The sequence below is a fragment of the Cololabis saira genome, chromosome 13 (assembly GCF_033807715.1).
Source record: "Cololabis saira isolate AMF1-May2022 chromosome 13, fColSai1.1, whole genome shotgun sequence".
NCBI lineage: Eukaryota > Metazoa > Chordata > Actinopteri > Beloniformes > Belonidae > Cololabis > Cololabis saira.
Window position 1 is genome coordinate 37,672,951 of NC_084599.1, and position 21,172 is coordinate 37,694,122.

General features: G+C 42.1%; 1 protein-coding gene across 1 annotated transcript in view; it reads right to left on the reverse strand.

The window, feature by feature from the left end:
* Positions 1-19,907, reverse strand: part of ghrhrb (growth hormone releasing hormone receptor b) — a 78,333-nt gene extending 58,426 nt beyond the window's left edge. Inside the window, exons 1-4 of the mRNA XM_061739002.1 lie at positions 19,822-19,907; positions 15,001-15,053; positions 11,710-11,924; positions 3,865-3,970 (exon numbers count right to left, since the gene is read on the reverse strand). Coding sequence (XP_061594986.1) covers positions 3,865-3,970; positions 11,710-11,924; positions 15,001-15,053; positions 19,822-19,907 — 460 coding nt within the window. The remainder of the gene's footprint in view (positions 1-3,864; positions 3,971-11,709; positions 11,925-15,000; positions 15,054-19,821) is intronic.
* Positions 19,908-21,172: the final 1,265 nt, after the last annotated feature.

The following is a 21,172-nucleotide window of genomic DNA, read 5'->3' on the forward strand; positions in this document are numbered from 1 at the left end:
ATCATTTACAATATCTTTGTAATGGAGATGATAACGTTCTCTATGAGGCTGCAACAATCCAAATTTGAAGCAATCTGGGAAGATTGGAAAAGTTATATTTCCCTGAGACGTCCTGCTTTTGTTGAGATGTATTTAATTTACCCATTTGTCTTTATATAAAGTTTTTTTTTCTCTCTTTATCTTAATGAAAACACCCCATGTGTAGTGCTGGGCGGTATGACCAAAAATTTATATCATGGTATTTTTCAAAATTATATCGGTTTCACGGTATATCACTGGTATTTTATTTTTCATGCACAACTGGGTGTTAACCACATTTTCTAATGATTTTTTTTTTGCCATTTTCGGCCAAACAATTTCGGTTACCGAACAATCGGTGCATCACTACTGCTAAACAGTCCCCTCACAAACAGTGTCCAGCGGCGCTACATTCCGCCGCGCGCGGAACGTAGCGCCGCGTTCCCAACGTTGTGTACGCTACTGTACATACTCACCGGTATTACGGTATATGAAAAATTCATAAGAAAAATAAACCCCGGTATTCGGTATGAACCGGTATACCGCCCATCACTACCCATGTGTAGGTTTTTTTTTCTTTTTTCTGTTTGCAAGAAAAAGAAAAAAAGAAAAGTGGATCGCAGTAAAGATGCTGCTGGAATGCTCGTGTGATTCCGAAAAAAAAAAAAAAAAAAAAAGCAAACTTCATTTCAGTACTTCATTTCAGTTCCTGAACTTTGCCCAGACCTCTGCTGGAACCCAGCTATGAGAAGGCCCACGAGGACCCGCTGGTGCTCGATCACATAGCTCCCTAATCAATCAATCAATCCTAATCAATCCTCATTCCAGCTCCAGCCGCACCGCCAGTATGGATGGACCAAGATAACGTAACACAAATTAACATCCCAGCCCATAAACAGAGCCCTGCGGACCCAAAAGACAGGTTGACCTGGGTCGTTGAAGACCCTGGAGCTCAATCGGAGTTCCATCCATCCTCGTTTAATGAAGATTGATGGACAGAATCAGTCACACACTTTATGGAGATTACAGGGATTTCCATAGACGTGAATGGATTCACCACCGACTTGCGTATGAGCACACGAGCCTCCGGTGAAACCTGGTCCTCCAGCTAAGACTGTCCCTCATCACAGCCCAGCTAACTGAGAAAGTCAAACAGTGTCTCTTTTTTATTTCAGTCGCCATTCTTGTTTGGACACAAACCAGCTCTGTCCTGCCTCGGTGTCACACAGACAACACTTCTCTCTCTTTTTTTTGGCAAGCACAGGCAAAGGTGGTAAATGATGGAATTAATTCTGAGACACACCAGTCGTACCCTGGACAGACGGTATCGAGCAGACAATTGTCTAACTGTGTGAGAGGAGGGGAGGAGAGACGGTCAGGTCGGCACGACTGGAATGATCCTGCTGCATTACTCAGATCTCTTCACAACAAATGTAATCAACATACACATCATCTCAGATGGAACTGAAGTGTCCCCCCAGAAGGACGGGCTGTTCAAGTGTTTTGTTTTGTTTGTCAGACGCATCGGAGGGTAAATGAAGGTAGAGTTTCTCCTGATTCAGGTGGACGTCCTCCTGTCTGAGAGGCAGATAGCAAATCCAAGCTAGTTCCACCAGTCTGACATGTTTCCTCACCTAATTAGTTCCTCTGGTTGTCTTGTAGCTTGGATTCTAAAGGTAATGTGATAATAAGAAGTAACTGAGCTTTGTTTTTGATGAAAGATCAGCGATCATTAGATGCATGAAGACATCCAGCAGTGATTTGTAACATAACATTTTAGTATAAACAAGCCGGTGTAGCTTCATTATGGGGAAATGGAGACAGAAGACGTAAAAGTCACAAATCTTTTTTTTTCCATTGCAAGTTAATGGTATCAATATTTAACGTCCCCAAATTTGTGCATGCAATATGCTGACGATGCAGCAATGAAGGAGGGGTGGAGCTTAGGGGAGCAAGAATCCTGGATGGATGGATGGATGGATGGATGGATGGATGGTTGGATGGATGGATGGATGGATGGATGGGCGGATGATGGATCGATAGACAGACAGACAGATGGATATAACAGTGGAGATCTCTCATGTTGAAACTGACCAAATAATATTGATTTGTGATCGTGGACCTGACCTGTTCTTGTTTTTTTTGGGAACAAAATATTCACATGTTTGTTTTTTAAATGTAATAAAAAACTAAACACAGTAAAAGTTAAGTTTTTCCACATCTGGAGGTGTCGAGGAAACGCTTCAACTCAAACACTTTTTCTTCGGTTTCAGACGTTTAATGTCGCCTGAATGCCTTTGAAACGCTCTTCCTCTCCTGGCTTTGATTCTCACCATCACATCATCAGCACTGCAAGTCTAAATGTTTCACCCTGAAAATAATCCCCTCATGACTCAAAAAGGCTTCGATGTTACAGCTCTCCCCACCTTATCCTCGTTTAACATCCACAGACCGCTGAACCAGGATCCCCAACGCTCTCCGAAGCCACATTGCAACGGCGCTCGTCAGGCTCTACTCCAACACGCTATTTACCAATCCGATTCTTTATCAATTATCTCTGCTTCAACTACAGCAATGGTAAGGTCAGAGGTATTCATGGTTCCACATCTTCATGGCGTTAAAATGTCCAACTTTACAACAGATACACATTTATGGCCTGCTTCCAAAATATCTAGGTTTCACATCCATGACATCTGTGCAGTCAGTACATATGTTTTTGTTCCACCACAAAATTTTGCGATACAAAAACGTCACGATACGTGTCGTGGAGGTGACAAACTATAGGGCGATATTAGGTTATTAATATTAATATATTGTGTTTACTAGTAACGCGCATCCTATTGGTGCAGCGGGATCACGTGAAGACCGCGCCTCGCGGACGAAAATCTTATTACGCTTAGAAGAAACTAGTACCGTTTTGCGGTCCCGATCACGGGACTCTTGGGGGGTTTTGAGCTCCGAACTTTTACTTCTAACGTGAGCATGAATCAATCTTTTTTATGATGTAAAGATTGTGTCGTCCCCAAAGATAGGAGGATGAAACGATAACGGGGTTCACCTTATGGCCGAAGGCTGGGAGCATGTGGCTGAAGCTCTTAGCTCCATCATAAGATAAATAACAGTCATGTTGCATTTTGAGTTTGGGACTTTTCATAGTTTATTTATTTACTTTTATTTCTTTATTTAATTTTAGTTGTTACATTTCTGGAAAAGAAAAAAGTCAAGTCATACATGAGAGAAAACTATTCAGTTTGTGGCAAAATATTTGTACTTGCATGAAACTGAAGATGCATAATGCAAACCTGACATTTACTTTTAGTTCAGTTTGTGGAAAATGGTTGGCCTGGCTTTCTCTTTAAAACTTAAACAGTTATAAAGCATTACAAACTGTGGCCGTGGTCGTGTTTGTCACTAAGCGTTTAGCGCTGCGTTAACTTCTGAAAGGTGGTTCATTCATAATTTAAAGAGAATATATTTTGTTGTGCTGTTAATTTTACTAACAGACTTTAATGGGAGGAGCTTGAAAAACACTTCCACATCCTCCTTCCTGTCGTTTCACCCTCGGATGAACGCTGTTATTACACAATATACGTTTAATTAAAATGATTTCATAAGATAACATGTTGTGCTACCGCTCTGAGCATTTTGAGGTTCATCTATGATTCAACCAGACTGAAGTTATTATTTTAAACACACACAGATGAAGTCTGGCTGTGGACCCACATCTAGAGTTAAGCCCAGCGAGGATCCGATCCCTGCAGGGACTTTTCCCAAATGAGTGATTTCAGACACAAAAGCACTTGTGCAAATCTCTGTCCCCACAACGTGAGTGAAATGCACACTGACCAGTCCTGGCAGAGCGGTTGGTGTCAAGCTGGAGGATCTGGTTGCAGTCTTCCTCCGCCTTCATGTGCTGCGCCACCAGAGCGCAGTCTGGGTGGATGGCCTCCGTCTGCAGGGAGGAGAAAACACAGGTCAAATATTCTGAGGCGAAAAGAAACCAGGCCCATGTTTCAGGTGTAGCAAGCAGCACAGATCCTGAAATGTTGATGAGGAGACACTTTGAAGACTGATGTGGTCACACATAAACCTTACTAGTAACAAGTTAACCAAATATCTCGGACAGCCTCAAGATTCTGCTCATCACTCAGGTAGGGATGCAACCATTTAGCTCTGTTTATGTTTAGCTCTGGTCCCGCTGTGAAGACTCACAGGTTCCCCTTCTGAGCTGAACATTAATGACTTCCTCTTTAAGTCCTGATGTCTACTGTCAAAGTTCCTTTTATATCGTCTTCCTCATCTGAGGAACATGAAGCCCAGAAACCGGCAGCGCTGTAATAAACTGAGACGACGAGCCATGGAAATGTAGATTCCAAAAGCATCTGCAGGGAGATCCCGGCATCTTTTTTTGGCTGTCAAGGCACAAATAATTCTGGGGGAGATGTTAGATCCTGACTGTGAGAACCATTTCAAGCAGAACACCGACCTGGCAGATGTGAACTGTGTTAAACACGTGATGCTCTGAGACAAAAGCTGCTCTTGGTCTGGTGCTCAAGTTTTCTCTTCTGTGCACGTCTGCAGGCCAGAGCTTCAGGAGTTTCATCCTGACCTGCAGTCCCCCCCCCCTCTGATCATCCCACTGCTTGCTTCCACCTGTCTGTATGGATGTCTGGTCGATGCCTGCTGACATCTTGACCTGCAGCCTCTGCTTATATGTTCATCCCTGTAGTTCACCAGTTAGTCATTGTGTCTGTGTTTCTCCTTTCTCTGTTCTTTATTCTCTCTGTCTGTTCTCTCTTTTCCTGCTCTGCCCAGCTGGTCTTCAGCAGGAGGGTCCCCCCTTATGATCCAGGTCCTGGTCAAGGCTTCCCTCCTAAATGGGAGTTTTTCTTGCCACTGTTTATGTAATAATTGCTCAGGGGTCATGTGATGCCCTGGAAAGCGCCTAGAGACAACTTCTGTTGTAATAAACATTGTATTAATAAAATTGAATTGAATTGAAAGTTTTTATCGGCATGTTCATCTGTGTGTGTGTTTAATGTCCTTGTTCAGGGGTCAGATATTGGGGAGCCGGAGGTCTTTCTTGCAATCAAACTTCTATTAGTCAAAACAAGTGGTTGTAATTTAGGGTTCTGTGTGGAGCCCTGACCCCCATTTTCTGTCCATCTTCTGATCATTTCAGCTGTGAAACCTGTCTCCTCCTCTTCCTGTGCATGAGCTTACTAACTTACATCTTGTCCTTGCTTACCCCTGACGGATTATTTGAAGACGCTACTGGCAAACTCTGAATCTGGAGAAGCTGGTAGGAACAAACTGCTGCAGTCAGAAGAGCTTCATGCATATATTCTGCTGTGTAATATTAAAATCACTGTTGTTCAAACAAGCCCAAATTTCTGTATATGTAAAACCAAAACAAACGCTGATTCCATCTGGAAACATTTAAATAAAAACATCTTTCCACGGGTGCTTGCACGCTGTTGTGAAGCGGGAAGCGCTGGCAGCTTCTTTCTATAAAACTTTCAGTAGCATCTCTGCAGCAGAGGCTAAACATATTCAACCTTTGCAAGAGAAAAGTTTCTTTGTTGATATTTTTCCAGCTCGCTGCATCTGGGAGAGCCGGAGGTGCTGCTGCTCTGTGGGCGGATGAGCCACAACCACCTTGAGATCTTAAAAGCTGCATGTTTTTCCTTTACTCAGATAACATATCTAAACCCTGTTGTACCCGGTGCAGCAGTGGGATGTGGAACTCAAACTCATTCAGCATATTTCACCAGTCAAAGGCTCTGCGTGCATCTTGAGGGTGCAAGACTCCTGTTAGACTGCTAATTCAACAGCAAATTGCACATCATAATTACGGTATTTCTGAAATGTGATGGCTTGTAATCTCGTAGCTGACCGGAGAGAAAACTACCCACACGTCTGCTTCTTCCAATTAGAGTCCAGGTTTAAATGGGGTGGTGAATATTGCGGTTTGTTTTATCTTTTTACAGCTTCATTTCAAGCCTTTCATTAGGCGCCGAATATCCCCCTGAAAACTAATCTCTGTTCATTAAAATTACACAGAGACCCTTTTTCTCAGGAAAATAATCCTTTTAGCTTAAGTGTAATGTTACACTTCCCCCCTTTGTGTCTCCGCTGCAGACTGGGTGCAGCAGCGCAGTTCGTTTTTATGTTCGTAGCTTGTAGGAAACGAGTTTGTTGTCAGCTGACGGGTTGTTAAATGAGTCAATCATCGCTGATGAAGCATTACCACCTTGGGGCACAAAATCACTTTGAGGTCCTGTTCACATGAAAACAAGTTTACACCGAAACGCTGAAACCCACCAGGAGTGACTGTGACCTCATACCCCAATCAATCAACCAACCAATCAATCAATCAAATTAAAACCACTGGGGTAGCCAAAGTGCTGTACATTAAGACAAAAATAGGTTAATAAAATAAGTTAAAAGACATTAAAACATCCATCCATCCATCCATCGTCCGCCGCTTATCCGTTCCCGTGTCGCGGGGGCAGCAACCTCAACAGAGATGCCCAGACTTCCTTCACCCCAGACACTTCCTCCAGCTCTTCCGGGGGGAGTCCGAGACGTTCCCAGGCCAGCCAAGAGACATAGTCTCTCCAGCGTGTCCTGGGTCTTCCCCGGGTTTCCTCCCGGAGGGACAAGCCTGGAACACCTCCCTAGGGAGGAGGGACATGCCTGGAACACCTCCCTAGGGAGGAGGGACATGCCTGGAACACCTCCCTAGGGAGGAGGGACATGCCTGGAACACCTCCCTAGGGAGGCATCCAGGAGGATCCGGTACAGATGCCTAAGCCACCTAATCTGACTCCTCTCAATGTGAAGGAGTAGCGGCTCGACTCCGAGCTCCTCCCGGGTGACCGAACTCCTCACCCTATCTCTAAGGGAGGGTCCAGCAACCCTGCGGAGGAAACTCATCTCGGCCGCTTGTATCCGCGATCTTGTCCTTTCGGTCACTACCCAAAGTTCATGATCATAGGTGAGGGTAGGTGCGTAGATTGACCGGTAAATCTATGGCTTCGCCTTTTGACTCAGCTCCTTCTTCACCACGATGGTCCGGTACATCGACCGCATAACTGTGTACTCTGTACCGATCCGTCTGTCATCATTCCCTCACTCGTGAACAAGACCCCGAGATACTTGAACTCCTCCACCTGAGGCAGGTGTAACGGTTACCTAAGGTAAGTATATAGATGATGTTTATTGAACCAGTATCAGTAAGGTCTAGGAACGACTGAAGAGCATGAAAACCTGTGTCAGCAGAATTACCACACACACACACACAACGGAATGGTTTGAATTCAATGTATTGTTCACAAATAATAAAGATGAGTTTACAAACCCTGCCTACCTAAGCCGGCTTCCTAGTATGCACAAATGCACAATAAATGGGACCATAAAAATAAATAAAATAAAATGGAGGTTTCTTCAAAATAAAAGGTTCAATGTCCAATGTGTACTGCTCCTCTAAGGAAAGAAGCGAAGGTCTTCTTGTGTATGAGTGTGCAGGGCTGTACGCTTACTTTTTTTGAATGGTAGCACTGGTGCTAGCAAGTAAAAAATTTTAGTAGCACAAATAAAAATTTACTAGCACACCCGGGTGGACAGTTAGTAGGGGTGTAACGATACACTAATCTCACGATACGGTACGATACACGATATTGAGGTCACGATAACGATAAGATACGATATTATAGCAGTATTTTTTTAACAACCTTGAATGAGGAACATACGACTGGAAAAAATGGTCTTTTATTTGAAAGACACAAAATACAAAACAATACTGTGTGTTTGCCCTATTGTTACAGTTTGTAATGATTTATAACTGTTTAAGTTTTAAAGAGAAAGCCAGGCCAACCATTTTCCACAAAATGAACTAAAAGTAAATGTCAGGTTTGCATTATGCTGCATCTTCAGTTTCATACAATAAAAAGATTTTGCCACAAACTGAGTAGTTTCTCTCATGTATGATTTGACTTTTTTCTTTTCCAGAAATTTAACAACTAAAATTAAATAAATAAATAAATAAAAGTAAATAAACATACAATTTTACATAATAAAAAAGATTGATTCATGCTCACCTTATAAGTGTAAGAGGAGATTTATTTTTGTTAAGGTTATTTTGGTAATTCAGGGTTCATTATTTTATAAATATATTCTTTATATTCTGATGTAAATCAGGGACTATAATGACACTAGTCAGTTTATCTGTAGTGATTAGTCTGTTTTAGATTGGGCGGAGTGATACGCCACAGTACGCAGGGATTAAAGCAAAAAAAATATTTTTGACTGAAAAAAAATTTTCAGGCCAGTTCATATTCCCCCGCCATCTATGCACTGCCCCTATTATGAAAAACAGGTTGTCTCTTGATTTAACATATATAAAGTGGTCTCCCCTCAGCCTGCAACTCAGAGAAGGAGGAAACAACCAAATTCTGCAGTGTCTGTACAGCCGCCCGGATGAGCCATCCAGTGTGATGTGGATCTACGAGACAATAAGATTCTGCTCCCGTCGTTACGTAACGACGGGAGCGATTTGCAGAGGTTGACCTCCGATGCGTGAAACCATGCACACAACTAACTCCGCTGGCCGGAGCTTCCGCCATTTTTTCATAGCGGTGTATCGCGTCATTCAGGCAGCCAATCAGCACATGCCTCATTATCATATCATAGACTGGGATGCTGCAGACATGGCTCAGAGGCTGAATTCTCATTTATTTAGCAAAAACAATCAAAAGCTTGTTTTTAAGACACTCAAGGCCTGTTTAAAATAGGTACTAGATGCCATAATAGGTCCCTTTTAAGAATGGCCCCTTTTCTGCTGTGCGGTCGCTTCCCAAAAGTTTCAAGTAAAAAGGTTAAATGCTGTATTAGCCCTTCTGTTTTCTAATACAGCATTTAAGGTGTAAGAAGACTTTAACCAACACTATTTAATTACTCGAGACCAATAGCATTTTATTGAAGGAAGGTGATTTTGAGCAGTTTTATTATTGTCAGTTTGCTTTTAATTTATAGTCCACATCAATTCGTGCAGTCCTCTCATTAAAGCCTTAGGCCTGTTCTCCTAGATCTGAGTCAACCTGGTAAGCTGCACTTCTTCATCCAGTTGACCAGCTGCTCTGATGTCACTGCATTTGGCAAGGCTTCAAAGTAAGATATTTCAAGCCTTTATTTGTTATAATTTTGGTGATTATGGCTCACAGTTTATGAAAACCCCAAATAAAAAAATCTAAAAAAATTTGAATATTTTATGAAATCAATAAACAATTCAACCATCAAAATTAACATGTCTTGCTTTGCATGTATTGAGACTATGTAATATATTCAGGGCTCCAGACTGCGACCAAATGCTCGCATTTTGCGACCAAAATTTGAGTATGTGCGACTGAATTTCATGTCCACTCGCACACGTGCGACCAGTAAATTTGCCAGTGTTTTTTTTTTTTTACACGTTAAACGTGGAAGGAGTGCCTCAATGAACCCCCATATTTGCAGGCCAATGAGTGTGAAAGGGAATGAGTTGGGGGATCTATTTATTTATTTATTTTTTTTTTTTCGTTTAATTTCACCAGCTCAAAGCAGGTATTACGCCCGGACGACATTTAATGCGACACAACTTGCTGCCGCCGCGGCGCGCACATAAAGTTAGAAGAAAGAGGCGGCGGGTATGTTTGGTTTTAGTAACATCATGCTCAGGCCATGAGTCTGCAATGGCCCAGGCGGGAGACACATGTAGCTCAGTGCTTAACTTTTATTTTTAATCCACTCTATATTCTTCTGGTTGTTCTCCGATATGTCCCCCCTCTAAAGCCTGAATTATGGTTCCGCCTTAAATCGACGCAGAGCTCTGCGTTGTTGTAACGCGGAACCATAAATCAGCCTTCACCCGGTACATACATAGGTTTCTCTAAACATCTGTCCCCGCTACAGTTTTAACTAAAAGAAAATGTGCTCCAATACAGCAGGTCTCATCATTTTATTTTGAACACTGCTTAAAATTTGCTTGACACAAATGAAAGTTAAATTTTAACACGTGGGAAAAACACCTAACCTTAAGTGATGTGTGTTATCAGGTGTAATGGCATTTTTAGGTTAGACATAAGAATATTTCTTGGTAAGATCCTTAGTTATTTGAGTGAAGGCAGTGAATTTGGTCGACTGGTGTAAGTTCAGGGTTTTAGTAAAGACACAAGTAGGGAAATGTTATTGGCCAGTACCCCCAACATTTGTACATTTGTTAAGTACTGTTAGGATTTAATGAAATTATTGAAGCTCAAAACTGTCTAAGCTCTCTCTTCAAAGTAATCTCATTCTGATTAAGAGCAAAAGGTTTAAATTAGATTAGAAGTGAAATACAATACACATATTGTTGGAGAGGAAACGGGGGAAAAAGGCGACACCTTAAGGTGACTTTCCTTGAAGCTGGCTCTTCCAATTAAATTAATTAGCAATACACATACAATTTGTTGAGAGAAGACAATGGGCAGAAACAGATGTTTAGCATTGGGGGGTCTGGTCTGCGGTCTGGTTTGACACCTCAGATGGGAGACAGTTAAAGGAAATGTAGAGCTGGAAGTGACAAAGTTCGGGGGTCTTTTCCCGTTCCCTCAACCAATGAAAATCATTTGCAAAGAACATCCTCCTTTTAGAGTATAAAGTCAACTGGACTCATGAAAACGGTGTGCATTTCTCTCCGACTCACGCGGTCTGACAGAGGTGTACCCCGGCCGGAGACAAGTCTCCTCCGGCCGGAAAAACCTTGTGCTTGACATGATTAAAAGTTGTTAACCTGTCATTCTTTCCACTAGTCTTTCTTGATTCACCAGACAAACGAACACGAGAATTCTTTCAGTACTGTGTTTAACAGTTAAATTCATGGCTGAAAGGTTACTAAGCACTTTGTTACCAAGCACTTTTTTTATCATGTGAATGTATGTTTTTTTTATATATAATGACAGCAATGGTGCTGTCAGTTTACTTTATGTTGCGGCATCTTTAAAAATGCACAATAAAATGTAACACTGCATTTGAAACAGCACATTGTGGTAATTCATTAATCTATTATGAAATACGTATTACTAATACACTGAAATGTAGTAGAAATGTAAACATTTGGTTAGCGTGTCGATAAACGATGTGCGCTCCTAAAATTTCTGATTGTGCCCCTAAAAATTTTCAGTTAGGGGCTACTGTGCTCCTAGTGAAAAAAGTTAGTCTGGAGCCCTGATATTAGTTACACCTTTTAAATTGAATTATTGAAATAAATAAATACAAACTTTTACACCATATTCTAATGTTCCGACCTTCACCTGTAGCTATATTTATATTTACTATAGGAGCATAGGCTATTTCAGTTGCTATATAGTTGTCTGTCTGTACAGTCGTGCAAGTTCAATGTTATTAAAGCACTTTAAATCAAAGCATTTAGTTTTTTTATATAAAATAAATACATTTCTATGCCGTTTAGAAATTTTGGGGATGTCCCTTTTTTGGCTCCTGCGCAGCGCTGCTGAAATCAGGCGTTCCTTATTTCTATTTCTGAAAGGTGGCGACCGGAGAGGCGACCCGCCGGGGGCCCGCGTGAACGGGTCCCCGACGGGCGCCGCAGCTGGGGAGATCCGCGAGAATGGCCCGGCGCGCGTCCAGAGTCGCCGCCGCCATCCGCCGTACCCGATCCCCCCCACCGGTCCGCCTTCCGCGCAGCGCCGGACACCGCCCCGCGACGCGCCAACGCCGCTGGACGAAGGCTCCGCGCGACGGGCCAAACGCCGCACCTCCGGCGGTGGGGAGAGGAGGATGACGAGGCGACTGCTCCCCCAGACTACCCCCTCGATCCAACACGCCCCCCTCTGTTCCTGATTGGCGAATACCAAGGCTCTGGCTCGCTTAATTGGTTTACAATAACGTCAGTTTAATGCCCATGATAACGCACGTGCAAATGTTTTTTTGTTCTCTTTTTTTTTTTCTCCTAATTTTCGAATTGACGGAAATCCGTCTAGAGACGGAGAACTTTAATCCCTGCAGTACGGCACTAGGTGCTGTGTTGATGTTCTAAAATCCTACGCTGTTGAGCGGACAGTAAAGTACTCTCAAACTCAGCAGAAGTTGTCATCTGTTTATCCTACTCACGACCCGAAAACGGTTTAATTTAATAAGGTAAGGCTTAACTCTACACCAGACTTAAAAGTTCAGAGCTCAAAACCCCGCTAGAGTCCCGTGATCAGGACCGCAAAAAGGTACTACTTTCTTCTGAGCGGAGTAAGATTTTGGGCCGCGGGTCGAGGCGCGGTCGGATCATGGATGTATTAATAGTATTAATACACGGCGCCCTGGCCGTATGGTCGCGAAAATACGGTATTTATATATGAAATGTCAGAATAGGTCATTTTTTTGACGATACCCCAGGGTGCCGCGACACCCCGGTTGAGAAAGGCTGATGTAGGTCAAGAGACTTTCATATTGATTTTCACACTTTTTTTAACATGACCCCAGCGCAACTCACTCGCACAAATGCGAGTGGATACATATTTCTCTTCGCACCGGATGATTTTTATTCGCAAATGCGATGAAAACTGTCGCACTGTACAGCCCTGGTGTGTGTTCTTTAATGTCTGTGTTCGAACTACCCGGGTAGATTTTGAGTGTTAGTCTTATCTGTCTGTTAACGAAAAGGGAATCGACGATGCTGTGCTTTGCAGATGGATCCTGCGGTTGGCCACACCGCGTTGCTGGTTCCTCCACAGTCAATCTTCCATTTAAACTGGCTCGCCACTGAACATTAAGTTCAGATCTCGATCGACTCGGTCTGGGTAAAAAACTCTCTGCTCTATGCAAACAGCGAAGAATGCATGTTATAATATAATTTTCTCTCTATCGATCTCCTTAAATCATCACTATCATTAACATTTCCTCTCTTAGTATATCAATCATGAAAGATACACACTGTCTAATCATTGCAAAATGAATAGAATTACATCACACAAGATATCCCAAAGTCAATTAGCTGCAAATCATGTACACCAAATCACAACATTCACTTCAACATGTAAATGAAATAATATAATATATTTAAACTCACTATTTATATTTTTAACACATTAAATCTATTTATTCTCTTTTAACAGAACTGTGTTAATAACTTTAACCTCAAACAATTAAATATAAGGCACCTTTAATGGTGTAAAACACTGTTACTGCTCTGGCTACAGTATCACAGCTGCATAGTTTAAGTGAACCATAGCATGACAGTGCACAATTAGCTCGCGGCTAGCGGGATTAGCTCGGTGCTAACGTAATTAGCGATCTTTTTACACTCATTTATCACCACTAAAATGATATGCATCTGTATCTGTGTAGTCTCTCGTACTCTTGGCGACAGTATCACAGCTCCAATTGGTTTTTATTCATGAATCAAGAGTAACACAGTCACAACCAGTCCTGATAGCCAAGATGGTGCATTAGCATTTCTTACCGGAGCTAAGGCCTGCTAACAGAGGCTCTCCATTCCAGCTGAACCCTCACACAATGTAACACCCTGGCGAACAAATAACTTGTTAACAGTCTGTACCAGGCGAATTATGGTGAATTTCTGGTGTGAGGAGTGTTTATTCGTTACCGGGAGTTCTCAGTAAGCTGTGTGCTCTTGGCAATGACTTCTGCCGAAAAGAGAGTGAACACAGGCTGACCGTTTACTCATAGCGGACGCGCCACCCTCTGGTCGGCCATGGAACTGCACCGTTCCACAACATTAAAGGTATTGTGACATCATTTTTAACATGCTTTTAACACTATTAAAAGTCTTGGGCAACATCCCTCAAATGTGTCTAAAAGAGTGTAACAAGAAAAACTTCACTCTAGTAATCTTTTCCTGGCTTTTTATTACAGTGTTTTTTTGCGCCGTGAAAAATGCTTCCTTTCCCCCCTTTCCTGTCAATCATTGCCCCGCTCCTCCTCCCAACCTCCTCCTCCTCCAGCCATACGCTCACAGCGGCGTCGGAGCGACAGGCGAAGCATGCACGGAAAAGCAGCAGGGCGAACCACAGCAAACAATCATAAAAATAAAGGCATGCAAGCAGCACTGTCCCCTTATCTTAAGTCCAGTCAGTGGCCGCGGGTCTTCTTAGCAGTTTTCCTCCGGTGATTAGAAAAAAAGAGGCGTGTTAAGCCTCATTTATGGTTCCGCGTTAAATCGACGCAGAGCCTACGCCGTAGGGTTCAGCGTATGGTGCGCGTCGCCGCGTAACCCTACGCCGTAGGCTCTGCGTCGGTGTAACGCGGAACCATAAATCAGCCTTTATGGTGCGCTGGAGAGGAGCGGAGGCAGGGAGCTGGGTGGAGGGGGCGGTGATTTAGCGGATCGTTACGTAACGATCCGCCACCAAACCACATGCGCCGTTTTTGCATAGTTATGCGGAAAATCCCAGAAAGCACACAATACACTGAATGTTAAAAGTTCTTTGTTTTTTGGGTGTAATTGATGTCAAGACACCCAACAAAACACAAAAAATCAAGAAAAATGTGTTTTTCATGTCACAATCCCTTTAAGTTCTGAAACCCAGGTGGGTTACACAGGACTTCTCCACCCACCCGGAGAAGCACGCCACCCTTTCCCGGTGGAGAACCATGGTCTCGGTTTTGGAGATGCTGATTCTCATCCCTGCCGCGTCGCACTCTGCCTCAAACCGCCCCAGCACATGCTGAAGGTCCCAGTCCGATGAAGCCAACAGGACAACGTCATCCGCAAAAAGCAGAGACGAAATCCTGTGGTTCCCAAACCGGATCTCCTCCGGCCCCTGGCTGCACCTAGAAATCCTGTCCATTAAAACATATAAGAAATAAAGTAACAGGTTCACAGCAGGGTGCCATACAAGATAAGATGAGAAGATGATGAGACGAGGTGTGACTAACACTCATGGTAACTTGTTCCTATGTTGGGAGCAGCGGCGGAGGATACTCCGTCACCTCCGAGCTTCAGACTCGTCTTAGGGACCGTCAGCAGCAGCCGGTCGGCTGATCTTAGGGATCGGGGTCATACATGTCAAGTCTCCCATTTTGGCCGGGAAACTATCGTATTTCCCGCTGTCATCCAGTATTAGTATTTTCCCCGTAATATCATAATTTAAAAAAAGCATTCCTGTGCCTCTCCAAACTGAATTAGCACTAGCCTCGGGAGAACTGCCACCTCCTATAGCCTGGGTGGCAGTTCTCCCGAGGTTAGTGGTGACAACGAGAACACACTTGGAGCACGTTAGAAAGATGGATGGATGTAACGAGAGAGAAGGCATTTGTGCCCAAAAAACAAAGACTTTGTGTAAATATCTCTAACAATGGGAAACCAAATTTACTTTCCTAAAGAGGAGCAGGACGGGGCTCAATTATGCATTCTGTGATATTTGTAACGGTTATTTTATGTGCGTATAAACTGAAAATGTGTAAAATAAATACATGTGCTTTAATTCCCTTTTGTGTTTTCATTTAGGCTGTATTATAGGAATTACATTCACAGGAATGTCCACAGCATTTCAGTGTCAACAAAGGTCGGCCCATCAGATTCTGAGCACATAATTGTAGTTTGCAAGCCGTTGACAGTTATTTTAGATTTCTTGTAAACCTGTCTTAAAATGTAATAATCGACCTTGGTTGGGCTGGTGGGACAACAGCGGAAAATGTCCCTTGTTTTTAAATCCAAAACTGGACAGGTATGACCGAAGTCGGCGGTAAGTCTGAAGAAGATCAGACAGATATGGCGGAGCAAGGTTATTTAAAAACCAACAACAAAAGATTGAACTAAACTCTAAAGAAACTTCAAGCCAGCAAAAATAAAACAACCAGAAAGATTCAACATCAACAATAACTTAGAGCAGCAGTTTGAAAGACTGGAACTTCTCTACAACCTCCATTTGCAGGTTCTGACTCTCAGCTTTCCTTTTCCAGTAAATCCTCTCCAATAAACAGTCCAATCAGCCCCACAATACACACAGATACGTTTAAATGACAGTTTATGTCTCATTTTCTATTTTAAATCTTATCATGCAGCCTAAGCAAACCTCAGGGAGGACAATTTAACGTGAAACATGCTAAATATTTGCACAATCTGCTTCAGCTGGGTGGCCTGTAAACTCCCACAGCATCTAGAGTTTATATCCACGGGGGCTGAAGACGACCCACGCAGCGTCACAGCGACACCGTGACACAACCCAGTTCAGTCATATCAGGTCTGAGACCTCCCTCAGACGGAGCCCATGGCAGCACGATACGGGGGCTTATGAAAGGTATTTAACATTTCTGAGTCTGCAGACACATGACAAGGAGTGTAGCACCCTATAATGTAATAATTTCCTGAAAATGTAATAACGCCTGAAAATGTAATAAAATTGTCACTTAACTCAATCGAAAATTTAATAAAACCCAATAATGTAATAACTTCACCAATAATGTAATAAAATATCCGGACTGATATTGTAATAACATTTTTACCGATAATGTAATACCTTATTACATTATTGGGAATTTATTACATTTTCAGGTGGGTCTTTTTTTTTCCCAAAACTGATAATGTAATATTTGACAAATAATGTAATATATATTTAAATTTTCAGTCCAGAGTTCTACATTTTGTGTTTTAAGTATCTAAGAATGTTATATACGCTGGATTTGAAACACCAGAATGACTATTGGGTTAAATTGCAGACTTTGTATCATGTAATAAATTCCCAATAACATAATAAGGTATTACATTATTGGAAAAAATGTTATTACAATATCCGTCAGGATATTTTATTACATTATTGGTGAAGTTATTACATTATTGGGTTTTATTACATTTTCAATTGAGTTAAGCGCAAGTTTTATTACATTTTCAGGCGTTATTACATTTTCAGGAAATTATTACATTATAGGGTGCTACAAGGAGTATTTCATTTCATTTATTTATTTAGCACAATTTTTTTAAAACAGTGCATGGAGGGAACGAAGAGCGAACTAACAGAGTTCCACTCCCATCAACAACTGTGATGAAATAACAAAGATAATGTACAACAAATGAAGAAAAAAAATATATAAATATAAACGTAAAAGAGAACGTTGATACAAGGTCTGGATTACATTAAAGATAAAGACATTGAAGGTTAAAACAGAATAAGATGTTTTTTTAATAACTTTCTGAAGGAGGTAAAAGATAATGTTGACTTCAGCGACACATTCAAGTCATTCCAGAGTTTTGGATCTAAATGTAATATTAAATGGATGACCAGATGTTGGACAAAGGGGTGAATGAAGATTACCACTGTGTCTAGTCGGATATGAATTAAAATCAGATGAAAAAGTAAAAAACTGCTGGAAAGTGACAGGAAGATCTTGTTTTCTATTGATAAACTTATGCACAAACAAGCATGAGTGAATGGATAATAGTGAATATTTCATAAAAAGAGAAAATTTGTTGAGAAAAGTTGGATAAGTTGCAGACCAGACCATATTGCACTTATTCATATATGGAAATAGGAAACTATAATAGAGTCAAGTGAGCAGAGGGATGGATCAAGTGACAAACCTTTTTCAGTAAGCCAAGCATTTTCATTGATCTTTTGCAAACTTGATTAATATAATTATTCCAATTTAGTCCTTCATCCAAAACAACACCCAGAAACTTTGTGTGTGATACTGGGAGATGCTTCGTTACCTCCAGCACATAACAAGCCCTGATGGCGTGTGAGGAAAGGCAAAGCGCCATTTCTGCACTTTAATAATTGTCGCTGTGGATCCTGAACCCTTTTTGTGGCTGCAGAGTCATTTCAATTCAATCACTGATTTAATGAGGTCAATTATCTTAGGGCAACAGTCGCCTGCAGCCGTCCTCCAGCCAGCCGCCGTTATTTACCTCCAAACCTTCACAGATACCAGTTAAACAGATAATCCTCAGAGGTCACTGGCGTGTGTGCAGCTTTGGCGTCTGACATTCTGGACCTTTAATCTACGTTCAGCTTTGGGTCGAGGTGTTTGAAGCATTTTGTTTTCATTTCTCCAGCCGATATGGCTGCTTTTGAACCTCTGGCAGCCCGACATCTACGGTCGAAGGCCTCCGCTCTCATCTTTGCGTGACGTCTGAAGCTGCAGGCGGCAGGAAAGTCACCTCACTTAGCTCAAAGAAGATGAGGAAGACAGCTCGGAGTTTAAATGTGTGAAAAGCCCATTGATTGGGATAAATCTGCTATATTTCTAATTCATTCTGAATTTTGAATTGAATTGAAATTTTTATTTCGAACATGAAACAGTAGTGAAAACAAAACAAAACAATAATAATAATAATTAAAGCTGCAAGCAGCGATGAACGGGCCCTCGCACCCTTGTGCACGACGCTTGTATGACTTGCATGTAGATTCTTCAGGCCTGGACATTTAGTGGATGACACTACCCACGACTCTCCATACCTAACCATTCAAAAGTTATGGCAGAAAGTAGGAACTATCAGATATCGACAAATCAGAAGAAGGGGCGGGGCTAGTTTGCACCAATTAGGGTCAAGGACTCAAAACCGAGTCTGATGACACCACCCACGAGTCTTTATGTCAAACCATTCAAAAGTTATAGCAGAAAGTAGGAACTATCAAATATGGACCAATCAGATGAAGGGGGGGGCGTACTTTTCGGCGTCTATCGTCGCCATGGTAACGCTTTTGACTGAGAAAAGTAAGGCGCATCGTCGCAGGATGGAGACGCACATTTTGATGTATAACACACCTAGGTGCAAGTTACGGTTCGGGCGAAGAAGCGGCTGAAGAAATGGCATAAATTTCGCCAAAATGACACGATTAATTCAAAATGGCTGACTTCCTGTTCGGTTTCGGCCATGGCGCCAAGAGACTTTTCTTTAAGTTGCGACATGATACATTTACAGGTGTGTACTGATTTTCGTGCATGTATGTCAAACCGTATTGTGGGGCTTGAGGCACAAAGTTTTCTAGGGGGCGCTGTTGAGCCATTAGGCCACGCCCATTAATGCAAACCACGAAATATCACATTTTTCGTCAAGCCTGGCTTGCGTGCAAAATTTGGTGATTTTGGGGCACGTTTATGGGGGCAAAAAGGCCCTCATTTCGTCAGAAAAATAAAGAAGAAAGAAAGAATTCCTACAGATACAATAGGGCCTTCGCACTGTAAGTGCTCGGGCCCTAATAAATAAATAAATAAACGGCATCACTGGAATCTTCATCGTGGAGAAAGAGTCAGGTTGAGCCAGTTTGCGCCGTCAGACGGACTTCCAGACCCCCATGACCCTGGACATGAGGAAGACGGTACAGATGGTGGATTAACTGGGTTTTAACTGGATATTCACTGCATTTGAATTCATTTATTTGCAAGATTCTGATTCAGATTCAGATTCAGACGACTGAATTAATCTGACTTGAATGTGTCTCTGAAAGACTCGACTCAAGACAGCTGGTGTTCCTTTTTTTGGTTCTTGAAGATGTTTCCCTGTCCATCTAGGAGACTTGGTCCACATGATGAGTCCGGTTGTCTTGACTCAACACGACTGAGTCCAGTGGATTTAGACCGAACTCGTCTTTTGTCTCTGTGAAGTGTCCCGTCACCAGAAGACGCTGCTTTGGTCGTCTTCTCTGGTGCTTTTGAGGCTGTCGTAACTTTCAGCTTTTCTTCAGATTGAGCTGTGGAAACCGGATTTCCATTATCCTTTGAATGAACAAAACACAGTCTGGATGTCTGGGGCTGGACCCGTCGCCCTGGTAACAGATGAGCTTGTCTCGTTTACTGGAACTGGAACCCTACATCCCGTATGAAGAGGCGGCGCTGGCTTCATGTCTTTCTGTGCAGCCTGCCCTCCTCCTCCTCCTCCTCCTCCTCTTCCTCCTCATCATTGCCAGCTGAGACAGGCAGCTGCCCTGTCTGGTGCCTCTGCCCTGATTCTGGTTCTGTTTAAAGTTCTTCCTCTTGCTGTCGCCCGCCACCTCATAAATGTCCAGGACCGGCGTTGAATGAAAACAGACTCAGTTCAGGCCGGTAGTTTCCACATCCAGGCATCTACTTTCTCCTTTTGAGCATTTGGGATTCTATAAATGCTCTTTTACGTGACTGAACCGATTACAGTCGGTTTTAAATTCACTTTTTTAATTTGATGTAAATTTGACTATAATTGAATCATTTCTTTGTTTGTGCCCCGAGAAAGCATTTGCTGGTAATCCTAGGGACAGCAAAATCAAGACGAAGGAAGACGAGACTCTGGAAAGGTACCGGGGGGATGACGGGGGAGACGACCTGGAAGATGAAGACGGCAGTCGGAGAACTTGGACCCGTGTCCTCCAAGCCGGGAGAAAGCCTCCAGCATCAGAGACCTCAGTACAGAGGACCCTGGTCCTGGGAACCGTAAGAAAACTGTGTAGAACCCTCAAGCTGGAATGGAGACATAAGACTGGGGCTGCAATTTTTCCTCGAGTACCTTGAGTAACTCCATTACAAAAAATGATGGAAGAATTTCCTCTTCCTCGAAGCGTCGTTTAAATAAAAAATAAATGTAAACTTCACGTTTCGCACGGATTCTTTTTAATGTGACGCAACGTGCTAACACGCCGGCCCGGGACTGACAACAGTAACAGGGCCAATAAGAAAATGCAGCAAAGCGAAAGTAATAAGAGGAAGAGACAGAAGATGATGAAGGTCTGGGATTATTTCAAATTAAAAATGAAGGTCCTGGTCCACAGCCAAGCATTTCTGATGAAACCTGTTTGTTCTGAATGTGAAGTTGCACAATTTAAAAGCAGTGTTTAAGAAAAAAAAATATTTTTGATACTTAGAAAAAATACGTTTTTCTTAATGTTTCAGGAAATGTTAAGTTTAAAATAATTTGTTAATTTTTTTATTGTAAAATTTTACAAACAGTTTACTAGTTTGCATAATATCTGAATAAATGTCAATTATTCTCATAAAAGAAATAAATTGGTTGTTTTTAATCAAGTAATCTGTCTTGTTTTCTATTGTATATTTATAATTGGGCTTTAATAAAGAAAAATTAAGTTTTATCCGATTACTCAATTAATCGATAGAATATTTCATAGAATAATTGATCACCAAAATATATATTTTTTTTTTTTTTTTTTTTTTTTTTTTATTGATCTTTTTATAG